Consider the following 23,878-nt stretch of genomic DNA (forward strand, 5'->3'; position numbering starts at 1 on the left):
GTGATTAGAATTTTTAACCAATAAATGCATATTTTATAATTTTGCAAGATACTTCTTTCTTTTTAGATATGAAAGATTTACAGTACTGTACTGTTTATCGACAAGCTGAGCTACGTTGTTTACCGAGCATGTGGACCGAATGAAATTTAAGAATATATAGCATTTATTTTAGAATTATGTATATTCTAGAGTGATTTGTTAAACAGCACAGCTTTACGTCATATTACGTAAAATACAGAAATGGTAATTTGATTGTATTGTTTGTGGTGAACCACTTCCTGGTGAAGTTGGTGTTTGGAGTGTAAGCGACCAAATTCACTAATGGAAAACAAAACAAGAGGGAGCAAAAGAAAGGCGCAGTAAGAATTACGTCAAAACACACAAATAATTTGCCGTAAGTCGCATTTCAGTTTTAGCATTCAACCTCTCCGCTTATTTCTTCTCAAATCATGACTAAGGTGATTCAAAGTAGGCTAAGATAAAGAAAATAAAGCTTGTTTTATTGTCATGTCCAATCTCTTAAACAAGGTCAACACCAGATAAGGTTCTCTCCTAAGGTTCAGGATTACGATGATTCATTGTGAAAATGTGATTATTTGTCCTTTGTGATTTATTTAACTGATTTGTGATGTGGTTCAGCAAATATGCCACATTATTAAATCATCTATTTGAGTAAAAATCGTGATTTTAATCAATATTAGACAAGGCCAATGTTGATGGATTAACCTTATTTGGATATTAGATTGTATTATTTCACGAACTTATTCCACGGTACAAGACAGTAAACAAGTTTATTGTTATTTGTTATCAAATGTGAACTATTCCAAACAACATTGTCTCACCTTAAGCAACTCATGCTAGTCTTTGTTTATGCTTAATTATTTAGGAGTTCTGCATTGGTATTATAATCACTTTACTATTCTTCTCTAGTAGTTGCATGGACAACTTACGTTTATAAATATACTGTCGACTAAAATAGGCTAACATTTTTTAAAAATATATTTCAAATTGCAATGATAACATGATAAACTTCCAAAATGATGAACACTATAGCTTACATCTTATCCCACCAGGTGTTCATTATTTGGTCTATAACACATCAATGTAATTTGACTTTTATTGTAACCTGAATTCGCAAATCATTTTAACAGAGAGAGGCTTCAATCTTTGGATGACTGTGGCTTTTTTGGACAGTCAACACCTGGTCCCAAGTTTTCTTGTCATGTCCTTGTTATCCTCATCAAAATCATCTCTTGATACCATACTTTAATTTCTAGTCAAGTATATGAACCAATTAGTTTTCCGGGGTGTGTGTATGTATTTATGATAGCCACCTGTATGTATTATTATGTCTAACTTAGAATAGGTAGTGTAAGGGGGGTTGCAGGGGGCGTTAGCCCCCCCCCCCCCCCGTTAAGTAAGTAGGTAAGGACACGGCTTGTAGGTTAGGTTAGGGGGAAAAGTTTAGGTCAGTTGACGTCTATTTTTAATCGTCATATGAGGAACTGGCCACTGATATACAAAGGCTCTAGTTTTCCTACTCATTATTGTGAGTTTTATCCATTTCTGACCATAAATAACTGGATAAACCACCCGTTTATGAATGTTCTTATCACCACTTATATTAAAGCAATTACTTCTATGTGGGTTCTTAGTGAAAAACCAGGGTTTATGAGTGAGCAATCACCATAAAAGAATGCTTTGCAGCAATAGTAGTGATCAGAAAAGCATAATAAAGACAAGATAACCAGTTGAGAAAATGTATGGCTCATGTAATTGGTGTGAAATTGATATATCATAATTACCTGTAATTTATATTTCGTCCCTCAAATGGTGTTTGCTCTGGTGTTGGTCACTTTGCTTGCAGTTAAACGGTATGTCATTCCACCTTTGTTCTGGTAAACGTTACGTAGATTGGCTGTGCACGCTATCAGCATATGTCACTATTAAAGTATCATAATTACCTATGATTTATATGACGTCCCTCAAATGGTCTTTGGTCTGCTGTGGCTCCTCTGTGCTGGCAAGGGTTACATGGATAAGCTGCACATATCAGTCATGTGGGTCTTTATTTCGGGGATATTTTCAACTTTCATATGAACAATAATAACTGCTGTATATACTGAACATTGAGTATTTTAAACATATTGAGTTGCCAAGCCAAAATAGCTGAATTTATGGTACACTGAATTCTGAAATAAATTTAACTCCCTCCCTCCTGGAGACATTTTCTTGTGACTCTAGTCATTCTAGAACTGAACCAAGTAGGAAATAAAATGCCAATTGTAAAAAATAGACAAGGATGTCACCGTAAATATTTGGAAGCTCTTAATAGGTTTAAAGAGCCAGCTAATAACGTCAGAATAAATGAACAGATGCAAAAAGCGAATGTAAACAACGCGTGCAGCAACACAATCAGTCCCCCAAAAGTAAACAATGCCCTTTGACAATGAAATGGTGTTTGCATTTTAATAATTGATAAGTTATTATGCCTCAGTCTCCATTAGTCATACAGAGAAAAATGTTGAAATAGCCAGCATTCCTCTATTTCTTATACTGAATTCCAGTTTTCCTAGAAATTGAAGTATCGTTCATTAACTGCATTATACCCTGATGTTTCTTTGATGTTCTTATAATGCTTCTAATTACTTAATTACTTACTTTAAGTGCTGTTTTTCTGCTTCTATCACAGATGGAAAATTCCTGTGCACTGCACTACCTAAAAGATATGTTTGTCATATATATTCTTAAGTATTTAAAGTATACAGTGTAATCCACATTATTGTAGCGCTACAATAATGAAGAAAGTTTTCTTCTTCTTGATAGTCATAATATCTTCAGTCCTTAGGATGCCTAATGGGAGCGTGTTATAACATCTTGGGGCCGTATATTCCAAAGCTCTAGAACATACAATAGAGTTACACCACAGCTCTTAATAACTTTAAACCATACGTAAATATTTTTGTATCAATATGTTTTGTTGGCTGCTCGATTTGTATTTATTCTCTTGGATATTTTGGATGTACGGTTGTGATAATTTAATGGGCTATAATCATTTCTCTGGAGATTGATACATTGTTGTGGGGCATTTATAAGAAGTTGTATGACAATATAAAAATATAAAAATGTACAGCTGTTCTTTGCATAACCAAACCTTACTTACAGAAACCTAACCTACAAGAACCTAACCTTACATACCCTAGGCTGATTATTAAGGAAATTGCTTGATGTACCCAATCTGCTACTAAATATTTGCAAAGAAGTGTTACATTTCCTAATTTGGTTGGGGGCATGATAGGGGATGGGAAGCCCCTGGATACAATGTAATAACTGCTGAGATGATACCGGTTGAAAACGAAGTGATCCCGGAATACTTACAAGATTATTTTGTTCATGAGCACAGGAATTGCAAAGGTAATGTTAATAGAGTCTTATTAAATGAATTTCCAGTGAACAGTGAAGTACTCCAGGCGAATGTGTTGTCACTAAAGTTGTTTATTCTTCTCATGGAATTTTGTAATGCGTAGAACAATTGGAGATGGGGGAGAAGGATTGGACTGGATTGATAATAGGAAAATACCTGACATAGAGTATGCTGATGATGATGTCCTTATTAGCAGAATACCACAGGACTTCCAGTGCTTGCTTACCAGAATGCATGAAATATCACATGAGGTTGGGCTCAAGATAAATAGAAGAAAGACAGAGATGATGAGAACGGAATATGCAATGGAAGATGAAATATCATTGGAAGGAGAAAGGATTAATAAGGTGGAATTATTCAAGTACTGTATGAACTATGATCTCCAATACATGGTTGTTAGAAATTATTATTATTACTTGCTAAGCTACAACCCTAGGGTGAAAAGCAGGATGCTATAAGCACAGGTGCCCCAACAGGGAAAATAGCTCAGTGAGGAAAGGGAACAAGGAAAAATGAAATATTTCAAGAAGAGCAATAATATTAAAATAAATATCACTTTATAAACTATAAAAACTTTAACAAAACAAGAGGAAGAGAAATAAGATATAAGATAGAACAGTGTGCCCGAGTGTACCCTCGAGCAAGAGAACTCTAACCCAAGATAGTGGAAGACCTTGGTACAGAGGCTATGGCACTACCCAAGATTAGAGAACAATGGTTTGATTTTGGAGTGTCCTTCTCCTAGAAGAGCTGTTTACCATAGCTAAAGAGTCTCTTCTACCCTTACCAAGAGGAAAGTAGCCACTGAACAATTACAGTGCAGTAAGAAGAATTGTTTGGTAAGCTCAGTGTTGTCAGGTGTATGAGGACAGAGGAGAATGTGTAAAGAATAGGCCAGACTATTCGGTGTGTGAGTTTGTAGGCAAATGAAAAAGGAACCTTAACCAGAGAGAATGATCTAATGTAGTACTATCCGGCCAGTCAAAAGACCCCATAACTCTCTAATGGTAGTATCTCAACGGGTGGCTGGTGCCCTGGCCAACCTACTACCTACTATGTGGATGAGATCATGGTGGTGGGTGGTTGGAAATGGTTTGGGCATGCTCTTCATACTTGCCAAGAGAGATTAGTACACCAAACGTTTAACTGGGCTCCACAAGGGACTAGAAAAGTTGGGAGACCCAAGCCTACGGGGCTGAGGACTATGAAGCATGAAGTAGGGGATGATGAAGGAAGAAGTATTGAATTAAGAGGTTAAGATAGAGATGACGGGCAAAATCTAACCTGGGCCCTTTGCGTTGATAAGCGTAGGAAGAGATGATGATGACTTGTAAACATTTTATAAATAGCTGATTAAAAATTAAAGTTAGCATTCAGTTTTATCCTTAATAGGGATACTAAAAGTATGTTCAACATTTGAACAGGTACCCCATTTTTAAGTTGAATTACTAAATAAGAATTTTTTTTTGTTTTCAGCTATGACGTGATAGAAGGAAAACCGGCAAGATGCTTTATGTATTTTTAGTTGACACCGGTACCATGATGACCTTTGATATGAATCTCGCACTGGAAAAGTAAGTGAATCATTAATTAGATCAGGAATGATTTTTGTACTAGTTATTATTTGAGCTCTCATTAAGTGTACAGTACAGTTATGAATATTTAGTTTGCTGTTGGAAAGCAATTCATGTGATTACTAACATCTTGTATACTGTTTATGATGTTGCATACATAGCCTTTTCCAGAAGTATTAGACGATTCGGATCTAACCAATATTTTTCTTGTACAGCGTTGCAGTGCTGAAAGACGTCATTCATCGGGCCACCAGGGTACCTCCAGAGAAACAAGTTTTGCTCATCTCGGGTGGGGAGGCCCTTGATCCCGATTTACGTGTTTGCCAGTATTCAGCGGGTACAGATACGAATCCCATCTTTTTATTCTCGAAATCAACAATTGAGGGTCAGGACCCTCCATCTCCAAGTATTGATTTTGGCTCTGATTCAGATCTGAAGGTAAGATTGTTATATGAATATAGAGTAATTCCTCGCTATATCACGCTTCATGTGTTGTTACTCGAGTACATCCCAGATTTAAGAATAAGTTAAATGTAAATCTATATCGTGGACTCTCTTTAAATCATGGGTTTCTGAGGGCTAGATAAGTTTTATTTTTCAATATTAATCTTACCCGGGGATCATGTAGCTGCAGCTCTGCTGCCCGACAGAAAAAACCTACGGGCGGGATACGCCAGCGATCGCTATACAGGTGGGGGTGTACAACAACAGCGCCATCTGTCGAGTAGGTACTCAAGTACTTCTTGTCAACAAAGAACCAATTTTCTCTCTGTCGTGCCACCGGCAAGACCTACTTGATACGCTGTTGTTTCTGGAGTTGATTTTCACGCTATTTGGTGATGTATTCTCTCTAGTTATTAGCTTTCGCTGTACAGAAGTTATCATCAATACTTTATCAAGCTTTCATTGATTAGATTTTGGATTATTTGTTGACGACTTGGATAGATTTTGGATTTCCCCCTTTGACTAATTCAAGATGTCTGACCCTACTCAAGTCCCCAAGTGCAGGCAGTGTAGCGCTAGGGACTGTTCTAGGCGTCTTCCGAAGGCCTCTATAGATCCTCACACCGTTTGTTCCAATTGTAGGGGTAAAGCCTGTCAATTGGAAGATCGATGTGAGGAATGCGCTGGGCTTTCGGAATTCGATTTTCAAGAATTCCTTAAGAATGCACGTAGGCTATAGAAGGATAGGATCAGGAGGAGTTCGTCTCGCTCTTTTGATTTTTCCTCTCCCCATGCCCCACAACCTATTCCTTCCCCTGTAGTGGTTACACCCGACCCTTCTACTAACTCTCATCAACCCTCGATGGCGGATATGATGCGTGCCATTCAGGCTCTTGGTGACAGAGTTGAGTCATTAGCGAATGACCGCAATCAACTCTTGGCTGACGTCAAAGAGTTGAAGGAGAAAAGTGCAGTGGGAAGTGTAGTGAGTGCAAGTGAAGTGAAAAGTATCAGTGTTTCGCATGAGGGGAGAAGCAATGTCGTACGACCAAAGGGTTCGACAGGCCTTGATCAGCGTACAGACGTACCCTCAGTGGTTGAGGACGTATCTTGCAGAGATCGTCCCACCCACAAACAGACGAGTGAGCCCATTCATTCCTCGTCTGCGGAAGAAGTTTCTCGTCAGAAACGCTGGACCAAGGTCTCACGACCTCTCAAGCGCAAGGTCCCTTCCGAGCGAGTCCAACGGCCCAGGTGTAGCCACTGGGTCAGTTCGGACTCGCCGCAGTCTTCCGAAGACTGCACACCTCCCAAGAGAGGTAGAGTGGTTCCGCAGCAGGCAATCACTCCGTCTGTTGCCGCACCAACCGCTGTACAGTGAACCCTCGTTTATCGCGGTAGATAGGTTCCAGACGCGGGCGCGATAGGTGAAAATCCGCGAAGTAGTGACATCATATTTACCTATTTATTTAACATGTATATTCGGACTTTTAAAACCTTCCCTTGTACGTAGTACTGTTAACAAACCACCCTTTAATGTACAGAACACTTAATGCATGTACTACAGCACCCTAAACTAAAACAGGCACAAATATTAAAGGCGATTTTATATCATGCGTTTCCTAAACACCTAAAAAGCACGATAAAAAATGGCAACCAATGTTTTGTTTACATTCATCTCTGATCATAATGAAGAAACAAACTCATTTAGTGTACACATATATGTATAGGTTAGTTTTTGCATCGATTATATTGATTATACAGTACTGTATGTTGATTTTTTTATTACCAATGTTTTAGTTTACGTATTTTTCTTAGGACTTCCAAATGAAATCTTTTTCTTTATGACGCCGCCTGAAACGACGGCGTGTACGCTCAGTAAACAACCACGCTCAGAACAAACAAGGCATTTAACGCGCATGATGATAGTGATAAATAATGATACAGTACATACAGTATTTACAGTAAAAGCATTTACAAAATATGTTACCTTACAAATATAAATTATACAGTACTTGTACGTAGCAAAGCAGGAAAACAATTTACGAGAGAGAGAGAGAGAGAGAGAGAGAGAGAGAGAGAGAGAGAGAGAGAGAGAGAGAGAGAGAGAGAGAGAGAGAGAGAGAGATTGTTTTACGTACGTAAATGTAAATTTTAAACAAAAAAAATATGATAGGTTACAACATGTAGACTTTTAAAACCTTCCCTTTAACTTAATGCATACAGTACGTACATTACTAAGCTATAAAACAGGCAGTAAGAATATTAAAGTAAAAAATAAAGATTGTTACTGTACTCACCACGAAAGAAGTTGAAGAAAAACTTGAATGGTGATGGCGATGAATTTGCTGCACAGTAGAAATGATGATGATGAAGCTGATGATGTGTTCTACTGTGCAGTCAATGATAGTATTTTACGTCTCTTCAGACGGAGGTGTCTTTTCCTGGGACACCTCTTCAACTTCTTCCTGGGAAACTTCTTCAATTTCTTCCGAAGGCGTACTAGCAGGAGGAACTGGCTCTTTTTTGCGAGGCTGGAAGAACATTGTGATCGGAAGTTGTTGCCGCTGCTTCTTTTTTCGATCCAAGAGCATCCTGTAGGGAGTCATGATGTCATCGACCTTGTTGCAGAATTGCATCGAGCGAACCATATCCTCGTCCCACTCTTGTAACATTTCTTTCGCCTCCTTGATATGGTTGCAGAACTTGGCAAGCCGTTCTAATGTTAAGCCCGTTTCTTCGACATTTTCTTGGGTCTCTTCCTGGGTACTCTCACTCTCTTCCTCACTTGCCGATTTCGTCAGGTCTTCGAGGTCTGCGTCAGTTAGGGGCTGGGAATGGCAGTCCAACAACTCATCGACGTCTTCAGTCGTCATGTCGCCAAACCCGTCACCTCCAATTATGGCAGCCAACTGCACAGATTTCCTTATTGCAGAGTGTTGGATTTCCGACGGAGTAAATCCCTTGTCGTCGTAAACAATATCGGGCCACAGCTTCTTCCAGCTCGCATTCACGGTTGCAGGTTTCATCTCTTGAAGTGCCTTCTGAATATTCTGCAGGCACGTGGCTATGGTGTACTGCCGCCAGTACGCCTTCAAGTTAAAATCTTCATCCTCGTCATCTTGGGCAGCATCTACACACGCAACGAGGTCCGCCAAGGTATTCTTCGTGTAGAGGGCCTTGAACGCCCTGATAACCCCCTGGTCCATCGGTTGAATTAATGACGTGGTGTTGGGTGGCAGGAACTCAACCTGAACGCCCTCACGCGACAGGTCAGTTGCGTGTCCACCAGCGTTATCCATAAGGAGAAGGATCTTGAATGGCAAGCCCTTCTCTAAGAGATATTCATGGACTTGCGGGATGAAACACTGGTGGAACCAGTTGGAGGTCAGCATCTTCGTAATCCATGCTTTTTGATTATGCATCCAGTACACGGGAAGGAGATTCTTATTTTTATTTTTCAAAGCGCGAGGATTTTTCGACTTATAAATAAGCCCCGGCTTTAACAAAAATCCAGCAGCATTGCCACACATCACGAGGGTAACGCGATCCTTGAATGCCTTAAAGCCAGAGGCTTTGGCTTCCTCTTTGAACAGGAAAGTTCGCGACGGCATTCTCTTCCAAAACAAGCCAGTCTCATCCATATTGAAGACTTGTTCCGGCTTGTATCCACCTTCGGCGATAATATTCTTGAACGTCTGGTTCACGTAAGTTTCAGCAGCGGCAGTGTCAGCGGAAGCAGACTCCCCATGCAGGGAAACGCTTTTCAGGGCGAAGCGTTTCTGAAACTTCGCGAACCATCCTGTGCTTGCGGAAAAACGTTTCTGAGGCTGGGAATCAGTGGATGTCCCTGGTTGAGGATCATCTGCATCATCATCATCTTCAGCATGGTTGCCGTCGTCGTCTTTAGGTTCCTTTGCAGCAAAATTCTCATATAAACTCAAAGCCTTTGTTTGGATGGTGTTCGTATCCAAGGCTATGTTCTTCTTCCGGCAGTCGGCAATCCACACAGCTAAAGCACCTTCCATGCGTACGATCGTTTTATTACGCGTTGTAACGACTCGCTTCGCTGATCTGCTAAAGGTGATTGCAGCCGTCTTTCTAATGTTCGCCTCGTCCTTTTTGATATAGCGAACGGTGGATTCGTTGATGCCAAAATGGCGGCCGGCGGCCGCGTAACTTCTACCATCTTTTAACATGTCGAGAAGCGTAACCTTCTCAGCTATCGTCATCATCCTTCGGTGGCGTTTAGGCTCACTACCAGCCTTACTAGAAGCAGAACGCTTGGGAGCCATTGTACAGTAGGATTTAACAGAAAGTTCAACAAAAAGTTCAACTTAAAACAGTCGCACACAGCACAGATTAAACTTCACAAACTTAAGAACGTCTACTCAGCGATACGCGGAAAGAGAAAGTGAACGATCCAGCCCCGCGAGAACTTTGATGCTGCGGGTAGAAGATGCGGGCAAAACACCAATCACAGGCTAGATAACAAAACTTGAGTTCTGATTCGTCATCTATCAGCGCTTGAACCAATCACAACCCGTCTTACAGTACTATGATGCGTTGGTTACTCATAGAAGATGCCCCGCGCATACTGAACGTACGTAGATTAAGTACAATACCGTAATAATAATAAATAATGATAATAATACTGTACAGTAATAATAATAATAATAATGATAATAATAATAACAATAATAATTTTATTAACAACAACAACAATAATAATAATAACAATAATAATAAAAATTTACGTACGCTATTTTACGCCTCTCTCTCTCTCTCTCTCTCTCTCTCTCTCTCTCTCTCTCTCTCTCTCTCTCTCTCGTACGCTTATTCGAAATGTGATTTTTGCAACAAAGAATATTATTGGATGCAGTACTGTACTACGTACGTATACATACAAAAGATTCATGGAAAAGAAGCACATCCATTACAGTACACACCATTCTAATATGGTATGACTGCATCTGATTTGCGTTTCATGTTCGATTTAATTTTACTACGTACTGAATTATCGTATGATCACATTCTCTTTTTGTGTTTTATTTCTTTCTGTGCTGAATTATATATCATATGTAATGCAATGAACAATCAGTAAGAACAGATATTACTAATTACAGTATTAATGGAATTACAGGTAACAAAATATCGTATTTGGTTGTCTTCAGATTTCGCGGTATTTTCGAATTTTCCGGAAAATCCGCGATATGTATATATATATGGGTTATGGGAAAACACCGCGAAGTGGTGAATCCGCGATTGTCGAACCGCGAAGTAGCGAGGGTTCACTGTAGACCCTAAGTGGTCTTTGCTGCAGTCTATGCAGACTCAGCTAGCTTCCTTCATGCAGGAGTATCGTGCTGAGAAGGTTGACGCTGCACCCGTTAACCTACAACCTGCCACGGTTGTGCGCTCAGCTGACACTGCGGCTGCCTGCTCCCACACTCCGGCTGTGAGAGCTCCACCACCGATGCGCAGTCGACCCTGCCAGACGCATGTTGACGTTAGCCGACGTGCGGCACCCTCCGTTGACATGCGTGAGCTACCGCATCAGCAGTGGGAAGGTGCAGTCAAGCTGCCGTGTTTTGACGCAATGCGGCAGTCTCCGCAACCCACGTCACTCCCCACCACGCACCACCACTCCGCTTTTGTTGTTGCCAGCTCTCAGACTGACCAGCAGCGGCATGATGTTGGATCCAGTGCAGCTACGCATGCACCCGTGCTGCCGGATTCAGCCGTTCAGCTTTCTTCTCCTCCTTTGCCGCTTCCTCCTCAGCATTTGGATGAAGGAATCTCTGATGACGACGAAGCTGCGCATTTGGACGATCAACACTCCGACATAGATGAACCCAAGACTACGCCTCCCTCCTTAGACTTTAGGAAAGTCCTTGCCCTGTTTAAGGAGTTGTATCCGGAGCAGTTTGTGTCTGCAGCTCCACGCTCACCTCCCTCTGAGTTCGCTTTAGGCATGCAGTCAGCAGCTCCTGCCTTTACGAAGCTCGTACTCGCTCGCTCGTCCAAGAGAGCTTTAAGGGTACTGGGAGAGTGGCTGCAGGCCAAGAAGCAACTTGGGAAGACAACCTTCTTGTTTCCCCCGGCCAAGCTTGCTTCCAGATCTAGCGTTTGGTATGCCACAGGAGAGGTTCTAGGCTTGGGAGTTCCTGCCTCTGCCCAGGGCGACTTCTCAAGTCTGGTAGACTCTCCCCGCAGACTGGCTATGAGACGGTCCGAGATTTGCTGGACTTCTTCGGACATGGACCATCTTTTGAAGGGAGTTTTCCGTGCGTTTGAGATCTTCAACTTCCTGGACTGGTGTTTGGGAGCGTTGAGCAGAAAGACCTCCCCTTCGGATAAGGACTCTGCCATGCTCATCATGTCCTGCATGGACAAAGCCATTCGGGATGGGTCTGGCGAGCTTGCGGCTTCTTTCGTGTCTGGAGTTCTTAAGAAGCGAGATCACCTTTGCTCCTTCTTGTCGGCGGGAGTCACACCATGTCAGAAGTCAGAGCTGATGTTTGCTCCGCTATCCAAGTGTCTCTCTCCTGAAGAGCTGATCAAGGGGATTGCCGCCTCGTTGATCCAGAAAGACACCCATGACCTGGTGGCGTCATCCGCACGTAAAGTCACAGCTTTACCTTCCGTGCCTAGACCTAGGATGGACACACCAGCGTCTAGGTTCATTCCGCCCTTTCGTGGCAGAACCTCCAGCAGAGGAGGTACCCGTGCCGATAGTCAACGTGGCAAAAAGAAGAAGGGTTCCAAGTCCTCAAAAGGCAGAGTCTGACTGCCATCTTCTCCAGACAGCAGTGGGAGCCAGGCTCAAGAACTACTGGCAGGCCTGGGAGAACAGGGGTGCAGACGCACAGTCTGTGAAGTTACTCAGAGAGGGGTACAGGATTCCATTCTTGCGCAAGCCCCCTCTAGCAACAACTCCCATCGACCTCTCTCCCAGGTACAGAGAGGAGGACAAGAGGCTAGCTTTACAGCAAGAGGTGTCTCTCTTGCTACAAAAGGGAGCGGTAGTCATAGTCCGGGACCATCAATCCCCGGGCTTCTACAACCGTCTCTTCTTAGTAGCGAAGAAGACAGGAGGGTGGAGACCGGTGCTAGACGTCAGTGCTCTAAATGTCTTTGTCACCAAGCAGACGTTCACCATGGAGACGACGAAGTTGGTGCTAGCATCGGTCAGGAAGGAAGACTGGATGATCTCGTTAGACCTAAAGGACGCGTACTTTCACGTCCCCATCCACCCAGATTCCCAACCTTTCCTAAGGTTCGTCTTTGGGAAGGTGGTTTACCAGTTCCAAGCCCTGTGCTTTGGCCTAAGCACGGCACCTCTAGTGTTTACCAAACTGATGAGGAATATTGCCAAATTCCTGCATTTAGCAGACATCAGAGCCTCCCTCTATTTGGACGACTGGCTTTTAAGAGCTGCGTCAAGTCGTCGCTGTCTGGAGAATCTCAAATGGACTATGGATCTGACCAAGGAATTGGGTCTCCTGGTCAATATAGAAAAGTCCCAACTCGTCCCATCCCAAACTATAGTCTATCTAGGTATGGAGATTCAGAGTCAAGCTTTTCGGGCTTTTCCGTCGGCCCCCAGAATCAGTCAAGCCCAAGAATGCATCCAGAGCATGCTGAAAAGTTGTATCCGGAGCAGTTTGTGTCTGCAGCTCCACGCTCACCTCCCTCTGAGTTCGCTTTAGGCATGCAGTCAGCAGCTCCTGCCTTTACGAAGCTCGTACTCGCTCGCTCGTCCAAGAGAGCTTTAAGGGTACTGGGAGAGTGGCTGCAGGCCAAGAAGCAACTTGGGAAGACAACCTTCTTGTTTCCCCCGGCCAAGCTTGCTTCCAGATCTAGCGTTTGGTATGCCACAGGAGAGGTTCTAGGCTTGGGAGTTCCTGCCTCTGCCCAGGGCGACTTCTCAAGTCTGGTAGACTCTCCCCGCAGACTGGCTATGAGACGGTCCAAGATTTGCTGGACTTCTTCGGACATGGACCATCTTTTGAAGGGAGTTTTCCGTGCGTTTGAGATCTTCAACTTCCTGGACTGGTGTTTGGGAGCGTTGAGCAGAAAGACCTCCCCTTCGGATAAGGACTCTGCCATGCTCATCATGTCCTGCATGGACAAAGCCATTCGGGATGGGTCTGGCGAGCTTGCGGCTTCTTTCGTGTCTGGAGTTCTTAAGAAGCGAGATCACCTTTGCTCCTTCTTGTCGGCGGGAGTCACACCATGTCAGAAGTCAGAGCTGATGTTTGCTCCGCTATCCAAGTGTCTCTTTCCTGAAGAGCTGATCAAGGGGATTGCCGCCTCGTTGATCCAGAAAGACACCCATGACCTGGTGGCGTCATCCGCACGTAAAGTCACAGCTTTACCTTCCGTGCTTAGACCTAGGATGGACACACCAGCGTCTAGGTTCATTCCGCCCTTTCGTGGCAGAACCTCCAGCAGAGGAGGTACCCGTGCCGATAGTCAACGTGGCAAAAAGAAGAAGGGTTCCAAGTCCTCAAAAGGCAGAGTCTGACTGCCATCTTCTCCAGACAGCAGTGGGAGCCAGGCTCAAGAACTACTGGCAGGCCTGGGAGAACAGGGGTGCAGACGCACAGTCTGTGAAGTTACTCAGAGAGGGGTACAGGATTCCATTCTTGCGCAAGCCCCCTCTAGCAACAACTCCCATCGACCTCTCTCCCAGGTACAGAGAGGAGGACAAGAGGCTAGCTTTACAGCAAGAGGTGTCTCTCTTGCTACAAAAGGGAGCGGTAGTCATAGTCCGGGACCATCAATCCCCGGGCTTCTACAACCGTCTCTTCTTAGTAGCGAAGAAGACAGGAGGGTGGAGACCGGTGCTAGACGTCAGTGCTCTAAATGTCTTTGTCACCAAGCAGACGTTCACCATGGAGACGACGTAGTCGGTGCTAGCATCGGTCAGGAAGGAAGACTGGATGATCTCGTTAGACCTAAAGGACGCGTACTTTCACGTCCCCATCCACCCAGATTCCCAACCTTTCCTAAGGTTCGTCTTTGGGAAGGTGGTTTACCAGTTCCAAGCCCTGTGCTTTGGCCTAAGCACGGCACCTCTAGTGTTTACCAAACTGATGAGGAATATTGCCAAATTCCTGCATTAGCAGACATCAGAGCCTCCCTCTATTTGGACGACTGGCTTTTAAGAGCTGCGTCAAGTCGTCGCTGTCTGGAGAATCTCAAATGGACTATGGATCTGACCAAGGAATTGGGTCTCCTGGTCAATATAGAAAAGTCCCAACTCGTCCCATCCCAAACTATAGTCTATCTAGGTATGGAGATTCAGAGTCAAGCTTTTCGGGCTTTTCCGTCGGCCCCCAGAATCAGTCAAGCCCAAGAATGCATCCAGAGCATGCTGAAAAGGAACCGATGTTCAGTCAGACAGTGGATGAGTCTAATAGGGACGCTTTCATCGCTGGACCAGTTCATCGCGTTAGGGAGACTCCACCTCCGACCCCTTCAGTATCACCTAGCTGCTCACTGGAGAAAGGACATGATGCTAGAAGCGGTCTCAGTTCCTATCTCCGAGAAGATGAAGTCTGCACTGACTTGGTGGAAGAACAACATTCTTCTCAGGGAAGGTCTACCACTGGCTGTTCAGACCCCCGACCACCTTCTCTTCTCGGACGCATCGGACACGGGCTGGGGTGCGACACTGGACGGTCGGGAATGCTCGGGCACGTGGAATCCGGATCAAAGAGCACTACACATCAACTGCAAGGAGCTACTGGCAGTTCATCTGGCCTTGAGAAGCTTCAAGTCCCTCCTTCTAGGCAAGGTGGTGGAGGTGAACTCCGACAACACTACAGCCTTGGCGTACATCTCCAAGCAAGGAGGGACTCATTCGATGACGTTGTTCGAGATCGCAAGGGACCTCCTCACCTGGTCAAGAGATCGAAACATATCGCTTGTAACGAGGTTCATTCAAGGCGACATGAATGTCATGGCAGACCGCCTCAGCCGGAAGGGTCAGATCATCCCTACAGAATGGACCCTTCACAAGAATGTTTGCAACAGACTATGGACCCTGTGGGGTCAGCCCACCATAGATCTGTTCGCTACCTCGATGACCAAGAGGCTCCCAAATTATTGCTCACCGATTCCGGACCCAGCAGCAGTTCACGTAGATGCCTTTCTTCTGGATTGGTCCCATCTAGACCTTTATGCGTTCCCCCCGTTCAAGATTGTCAACAAGGTACTGCAGAAGTTCGCCTCTCACGAAGGGACAAGGTTGACGTTGGTTGCTCCCCTCTGGCCCGCGAGAGAATGGTTCACCGAGGTACTGCAATGGCTAGTAGACGTTCACAGGACTCTTCCTCTAAGAGTGGATCTTCTGCGTCAGCCGCACGTAAAGAAGGTACACCCAAGCCTCCACGCTCTTCGTCTGACTGCCTTCAGACTATCGAAAGACTCTCAAGAGCTAGAGGCTTTTCGAAGGAGGCAGCCAGAGCGATTGCCAGAGCAAGGAGGACATCCACTCTCAAGGTCTACCAGTCAAAATGGGAAGTCTTCCGAAGCTGGTGCAAGGCGAATTCAGTATCCTCAACCAGTACCTCTGTAACGCAGATAGCTGACTTCCTTTTACACCTAAGGAAGGTAAGATCCCTATCAGCTCCTACGATCAAAGGTTACAGAAGCATGTTGGCAGCAGTCTTCCGCCACAGAGGCTTAGATCTTTCCAACAACAAAGATCTACAGGACCTCCTTAAGTCTTTTGAGACCTCAAAGGAGCGTCGGTTAGCCACACCAGGTTGGAACTTAGACGTGGTTTTAAGGTTCCTGATGTCAGCAAGGTTCGAACCGCTTCAATCAGCCTCTTTTAAAGATCTCACTTTGAAGACACTTTTCCTCGTTTGCTTAGTAACAGCTAAAAGAGTCAGTGAGATACACGCCTTCAGCAGGAACATAGGATTTACATCTGAAACGGCTACATGTTCCTTACAGCTTGGTTTTTTAGCTAAAACGAACTCCCTTCTCGTCCTTGGCCCAAATCGTTTGAGATTCCAAGTCTGTCCAGTTTGGTTGGAAACGAACAAGAGAGAGTACTATGCCCAGTAAGAGCTCTTAAGTACTATTTAAGACGTACGAAGCCATTACGAGGACAATCAGAAGCTTTATGGTGTTCTATTAAGAAACCTGCTTTACCGATGTCGAAGAACGCAGTTTCTTATTACATCAGACTTTTGATTAGAGAAGCCCATTCTCATCTGAATGAGGAGGACCATGCTTTGCTGAAGGTAAGGACACATGAAGTTAGAGCTGTCGCTACTTCAGTGGCCTTCAAACAAAACAGATCTCTGCAGAGTGTAATGGATGCAACCTATTGGAGAAGCAAGTCAGTGTTCGCATCATTTTACCTTAAAGATGTCCAGTCTCTTTACGAGAACTGCTACACCCTGGGACCATTCGTAGCAGCGAGTGCAGTAGTAGGTGAGGGCTCAACCACTACATTCCCATAATCCCATAACCTTTTTTAATCTTTCTCTTGAAATGCTTTTTATTGTTGTTTTTGGGTTGTACGGAAGGCTAAGAAGCCTTTCGCATCCTAGTTGATTTGGCGGGTGGTCAAATTCTTTCTTGAGAAGCGCCTAGATTAGAGGTTGTGATGAGGTCCTTTAGTATGGGTTGCAGCCCTTCATACTTCAGCACCTAGGAGTCGCTCAGCATCCTAAGAGGATCGCGAGGCTCAGTAAGGAAGACGTACTTAAAAAGGCAGAGTAATGGTTCAAGTCGACTTCCTTACCAGGTACTTATTAATTTTATGTTTGTTATTTTGAATAACTGCTAAAATGAAATACGGGATACTTAGCTTCTATTGTTAACATGTATGCTGGTCTCCACCCACCCCCCTGGGTGTGAATCAGCTACATGATCACCGGGTAAGATTAATATTGAAAAATGTTATTTTCATTAGTAAAATAAATTTTTGAATATACTTACCCGGTGATCATGAATTAAAGGACCCACCCTTCCTCCCCATAGAGACCCAGTGGACCGAGGAGAAAATTGGTTCTTTGTTGACAAGAAGTACTTGAGTACCTACTCGACAGATGGCGCTGTTGTTGTACACCCCCACCTGTATAGCGATCGCTGGCGTATCCCGCCCGTAGGTTTTTTCTGTCGGGCAGCAGAGCTGCAGCTACATGATCACCGGGTAAGTATATTCAAAAATTTATTTTACTAATGAAAATAACATATTTTTCATATAATTATTTTTCTCTAAAGAGAGTAATTTTTAGGAGTATAAAAGCCTAAATTCATAAAGATAAGAAATATGAAAAGTGTAAAAATAAAGAAAAATATATGCCGTAGATTTTCGTGTCTACATTGCGATTTTACTCCTATCGCTGGGGTTTGAGGGGAGTTCTTAGAACGTAACACCGGCGATAGCCGAGCGATTATTGTAATGTATCTAACTTTTCTCTGTCTCATCATGGAATACCTTTCTTAGATATTTTTCTTATTGAATATTTGATTGACTTGAAAGGTAATACTGGAGTATGGATTTACAAGTTAATGAACTATTTTACATTAATGATTTTTAGAGAATATGTTCTATACCAGCTATTAACCCTTTTACCCCCAGGCTATTTGGAACTTTCTAACCCTTAACCCCCCGAGTTTTTTTTTTTCAAGCATATTTTGCTATATATATTTTTTAACCCTTTTACCCCCGGGGTATTTGGAAATTTCCAACCCTTAACCCCCAAGGGGTTATTTTTTTCCTAGCACATTTTGCAGTATATTTTTTTTTAAATTGCTCTAACAGCCTTAATTTTTGTCATAGAGAGGTCAGGTTGGTCTCATTCTCTTGGAAAATACCTGAATTTTCTCAAAAAATTATCAAAAAATATGAAAAACAAATTTTTATAGCATTTTTATGCAAGGACGTACCGGTACGTCCATGGGGGTAAAGGGATGGATTTTGTGAAACGTACCAGCACGTCCTTTGGGGGTAAAAGGGTTAAGTTGCTCTTACAGCCTTAATTTTTGTCATAGTGAGGTCAGGTTGGTCTCATTCTTTTGGAAAATGCCTGAAGTTTCTCAAAAAATTATCAAAAATATGTAAAAAAAAATGTAAATAGCAGTTTTTTGCAAGGACGTACCAGTTCGTCCATGGGGGTAAAGGGATGAGTTTTGTAAAACGTACCAGTACGTCCTTTGGGGGTAAAGGGGTTAATTATTGTCATTTGATATGTAATATCTTTGCATCAGGAACAAGTTGAGGGAACGTTAAATATGCCGGCTAGTTACAACACTGTAGTTGCAAGATCACAATTAGCACAGCAGTTTCATGAACATTCCAGGGATCAGACTCGTATATGTCAACAGCTAGTTCATGACCAACATTTACAGCAGCAAGGTAAATTTCTTTATTGTAATTTATTTTATTTTTTGGAAGATTTCTCAGGTCTTTGTTATCAAGAGGAAGCTACAGAATTATTTGGTTATCTGTATTACAATTATCTTTGTTTTTTGTGTGATTTTATTTTCAGTTTCATGTCTTAGGTGACAAAATTCTATTTGAAAGAGTTGGACATTATTTATATTTTGATACTATTTATATAAGTACTTTGTTGTAAGAAAAGTTAGCCTTTTTAAGATTCTCTTAATTATCAAGAAAAGAAATTAAACTACTTTCCTATCTGTTTTTTTCCAGGATGGGCAGCTGTTGTAGCAAATTTAGAAGATATAGTGTCTGCTTTTAAAAATAGGTTCGAAAATTTTGAACAAAATTTCAATGAATTTTTGAAAGGGAGACAAGAGAAAGTTGAAATTCTCGAGAAGTAAGTACCTTTTTAATGTTTTAAATGGCTAAGCTTTTATGTAGACCAAAATGAATTGATGTAAGCCAAAATTATTTGAATTAAGTTGTTTAACGTCCAAAAGCTCTATTAGTTATGAATTCATAGGAGGTGGACTAAGACAGATGAAGTTATGACTGTTTGTTGGGTTGTGAGATATGGTAATAAAAGGGTCTTTAGTTAGTGTGGATGATGTGATTTGTCTTTGAGATAGGTTATGTTTTATGACTGTCATTATTTAAAGTTTCCAGTTTTGTACCAGATACTAAGGCTGCACCCTATTTGCTATCAACTATGTTACTTGTTGTCTTTGCTTTTTCATTTTATGTATCACTTTCTTAGCTCACCAAAACTTAATTAAGAAATTTAAAGAAGTAATGTCATTGTGCAGAAATATATGAAAATTTTCTTTTTTGTTAGTTTTGAGGAAGACTTGAAGCTTCTCTCTCGAATTCCGGTCCTGCCAGCTCTCCTTGGAAAAGCCAAGGAGAAGGTAGTGGAGGAAAAGGCAGACGAGGATGCGGAGTCTGGTGCGGAAGAAAAGTCTGAGGAAAAAGGTCAGAATTCAAGAAAGTTGCGAGTCAGTCTTTTTATGATAACAAAAAAGCTTTTTGACTAAAGGTTATTGTAATACGTAATCGATAATAACGTTGAATTTTGCCATTAGCTGATTGGCTGTCAAGTTTGAGCAATTTAAGTGTAGGATTAAGATGACTATAATTGTTGATTTTTGGGTGTGAAAATTGAAACAAGTCTTGTTATTCGTGCTTTAGTTTTCATAGAAAAACCGTATAGATAAAAATCTTTGATGTCATATACCTGTATCTGTATTTTTTCCTGAAGAGAGAGAATATGATGATATGAGCCTCTTAGAGTGGATAAGTGCCAAAGACGCCCAGAATGATGTTACAGAGATTGCTCAACTCAGCTTTAGAGGTCTTCAACAGGTAAGTAATTTAGCATTATGTCACCAACAAAAAACGTACAGGATGATTTATTGTATCAAAGCTGACTACTTCTGTATGTGCACATTGCAATACTTGAAGCTATTGTCAGTAACAAATGTTAACTTGAGTAAAGCTAATTTAATGTATCGCTCTTCCTAATTTTGAAGAAATTCAGATACACAGCCTCATCCCCAATATTTGAGCTTTTTCTTGAATTTATACTTTAAAGTAAGGGTTAAAATGCATACCATTTTTCAGATGAATGACACAATCCTGACTCAGCTAGCGGCTGAGGTTGCTGCAGTGTGTCGTGAGGTTGACAGACCTCAGATGAAGGAAATCAAAGGACTAGAGGAACGTTTGTTTGGCCTTGAACAGCTTATGCATGAAGCAAACAAACTTGTTCTGGAACAGAGTAACTTTGCTCAGGTAATATATCCAGATTTAATCATGAAGTGCAGTAGATGTAAATGTAATGCTATCAAAATGTGAAGAATACTGATTGATTTAATATGTATACTTACTATAAAGAAGAATGTCTCATCACTCTATAGTAATATTTGTTTTTACAGGCTTTACTGCAAAACCAGAATCGTGCTGGCAAGGTGAACGATCCGTCCATATTTCCGGATTTATGTACTTCTCATAGGAAAAATCTTATGCACATGCTCAAAAATCATCAGCGGGTATGTAGTTGTGTTTTATGATACTTTGGTCGATACATTGTGAGAAGATTGGAAAATTGACTGTCTCTGATGAAAGTTGAAAACTTTGCTTACTTTTAACTTGATTGGGGTTTAAGAGTAAAGTGTTCCTACCTTTTTTGTTTTCAGGTACAAGACATCAAGAGACGTTGTATTAAAGCCAAAGAAGAACTCTCAGAAAACCTTCATCATAGACTAAAGTAAGTCTCTCTCTCTCTCTCTCTCTCTCTCTCTCTCTCTCTCTCTCTCTCTCTCTCTCTCTCTCTCAGAAAACCTTCATTATAGACTAAAGTAAATTTCTCTCTCTCTCTCTCTCTCTCTCTCTCTCTCTCTCTCTCTCTCTCTCTCTCTCTCTCTCTCTCTCTCAGAAAACCTTCATCATAGAATAAAGTAAGTCTCTCTCTCTCTCTCTCTCTCTCTCTCTCTCTCTCTCTCTCTCTCTCTCTCTCTCTCTCTCTCTCAGAAAACCTTCATTATAGACTAAAGTAAATTTCTCTTCTCTCTCTCTCTCTCTCTCTCTCTCTCTCTCTCTCTCTCTCTCTCTCTCTCTCTCTCTCTCTCTCTCTCTCTCTCTCTCTCTCTCTCTCTCTCTCATGATTTTTTAAGCTAAAGTACCATCGTCATGTAAACTCTTCTAGGATTCTTCGTTTTGAAACCAGAAAATACTGAAAGGCAGGAGTTTATGATTACCTTTCAAAAATTATTTATCTGAAAACTATAATCAGACTGCTAAAGATAATGCTTTTGATTTTTCAGATGGATTATGTACATAGAAAAGAAGCTCTATGAGTTAGATAATAAGTTAAGCATGTACCACGAAAGTTTGCGTAGATTAACAGGGTTGCTGCAAGTCGTCGATCAGATTCACAGGGCGCCAAGAGTCTACGTTAGTGCTATTACCGAAGTAGCTAGACGTAACTACTTCTCGCAGGCATTTGTTGAGGTGAGTTCGTAGTATATTGTACCAATAACATGACTTCCTTTAAAGAGGTATATCACTAAGTTTTCAATTTTGTTTGTAAATCAGTTGCTATTTTAGATAGTCATTGTTCAGCTATACATTTACAGTACTGTAATTATCATAATTATAATTTAATGATTAATTTGCTTTGGTTATTACTTTGTAACTTGGTACACAAATTTTAAGTCTAACAATAAATTGCTTACGTCTCTGATATGATGAAGTGATGTCTTGCTTGAATGTATATGAAATAAAAAATTACTTTTCAAGTTGGTTGTTTACAAGTTAGAATTATAATAAAAAACATAAAAAGGTGCTCAGCTTTTACAATACATTAAAATATCAAAGTTACATTTCATCATCATCAGAAATTGTACTGACATTAGTAAAGAATTGTACTTACATTAGTATCAAAGAGGAACTGTTGAAGAAAGATTTTTTTGGAGAAAATTAAGATTCTCGTATATTTCAAGGACAGAAGAGTACTGTATTTTTATACAATAATTATATGTTTTTTCATTTGATAATATGTATAATTCTCAAGTTGAACTCTGCTATAAGTATATTTTAAGTGTATGCTAAGAATATACAGATTCCTAATTAATGGTATTTTATGACCAAAACTTATGACTTTCAGTTGTGAAAGTACCATAAAATATATGTAGTATATTTCTATAGGAATCCGATTGGAAAAAGTCAATACTGTACATGAAAATTAAAAGGTTATTGTAATAGTTGACATATATACTTTTTTTCTTTCAGTGGGCAACGGCTCTAAGTGCAGAAAGTTTGGAAGTATGGGAAAGGGAAGTTGGAACAAGACGGAAATTTCTCCAACAGTTTTCATCTCATTTCCTCGCGAGTCTCTTTCCTGGCCTGGATGATCTCCCTCCAGATTTTGCAACTCAACCACCAGACAAATTTGATGATAATTTACCGAAGGTAGGTAGGGAATAAGAATAGGGTTTCAACTGACTTTATTCTTACAAGGGTACAAACATTTCGTCCTTTAGAATTGGGAACATGTCTTCAGCGGAGCAGGAACTGCCGTTGAATTCGTTAACAAAATAATCAACAAGTGGTGACGTGGGAGAAAGCTCCGCCTCCTCACCTGCCGGAAGCTCTTCACATTTAATGTTAGCTGCAATGATGATGGACCTGTGATCTTGCCTTTACCAAACATTTTTCATCTTTCATATTGTTGCAGGAAGGGAATGTTGGCTTTGCTTGTGAACTATGAGTTTGAAACAAGAAATTCATACTTTTGGGGGTTTAAAGGGTGGAGGCTGCAACTGGTTTATGGCTAAATTGGCTGTAGATCCACACACACTGTTCTTCTTGTAGTGGTCATGATTGTTCACAATCATCCTCGTTTACCGAGCATAGGTTATGTCCTCTTATGCAGTGGGAGGCATATTCCATGAAGGAGAGGAAGAGAGCTAATGGTTCTGCAGTGTCTGTCTTGGAAATGCACAAGAAGACACCAAAGAAATCTGTTCCATTTTATGTTTTTCTTATTGAGTGTGTCTGCTACTACTGCTTTTCGGTGTCCAGAGGATATGTGTCAGGAGCAAGGAGGCCTCATATTTGTGTTTGCTGGCTTTTTAAGTTCTGGTGGTATGTTGGGTTCCCCAGTGGTCGCTGCATCCCATTGGAAGATGGAGGCTCTTCTCCTGTTGCCGTGCAGACCACCTGTAAACGAGTTTGACATAAGGAAGGCTTGGGCCTCTTTAGGTATAAAAGGTAAGTCCTCTATGATTTGCTAAGTGAGATGGTAGCTAAGGCTACCTCCCCCCCGGGTCCCTCAGTGCCTTGGTCACGCCAGTGGTGAAAGGCATAGTAGGTACATCCCTTGTATCATTGATTCCAGTGACATAATCAGTGGTACCCCCTTCCAAAGTCTAAAAGGACTGTGAAGGGCAGTCCTATGATACCAGTGCTGTTAAGAAATGCTCTGGCACTTGTGGGTGTTACTCTTAAAATCAGTTTGGG

General features: G+C 41.7%; 2 protein-coding genes across 4 annotated transcripts in view; one reads left to right on the top strand and one right to left on the bottom strand.

Annotated features, from left to right (window-relative positions):
- The window catches only part of LOC137640261 (pseudouridylate synthase 1 homolog), a 130,905-nt gene that overhangs the window by 94,042 nt on the left and 12,985 nt on the right, over positions 1-23,878 (bottom strand). The window lies entirely within an intron of this gene.
- Positions 55-23,594, top strand: LOC137638983 (RB1-inducible coiled-coil protein 1-like). The gene is made up of 13 exons (XM_068371313.1): positions 55-394; positions 4,901-4,998; positions 5,214-5,436; positions 18,685-18,832; positions 19,130-19,256; positions 19,695-19,831; positions 20,118-20,221; positions 20,480-20,650; positions 20,794-20,907; positions 21,055-21,125; positions 21,682-21,868; positions 22,649-22,828; positions 23,292-23,594. Exons 2-13 carry the CDS (start codon positions 4,931-4,933, stop codon positions 23,592-23,594), a joined length of 1,833 nt encoding a protein of 610 aa, XP_068227414.1. The 5' UTR covers positions 55-394; positions 4,901-4,930.

Source organism: Palaemon carinicauda, chromosome 4 (genome assembly GCF_036898095.1).
Source record: "Palaemon carinicauda isolate YSFRI2023 chromosome 4, ASM3689809v2, whole genome shotgun sequence".
Classification (NCBI taxonomy): domain Eukaryota; kingdom Metazoa; phylum Arthropoda; class Malacostraca; order Decapoda; family Palaemonidae; genus Palaemon; species Palaemon carinicauda.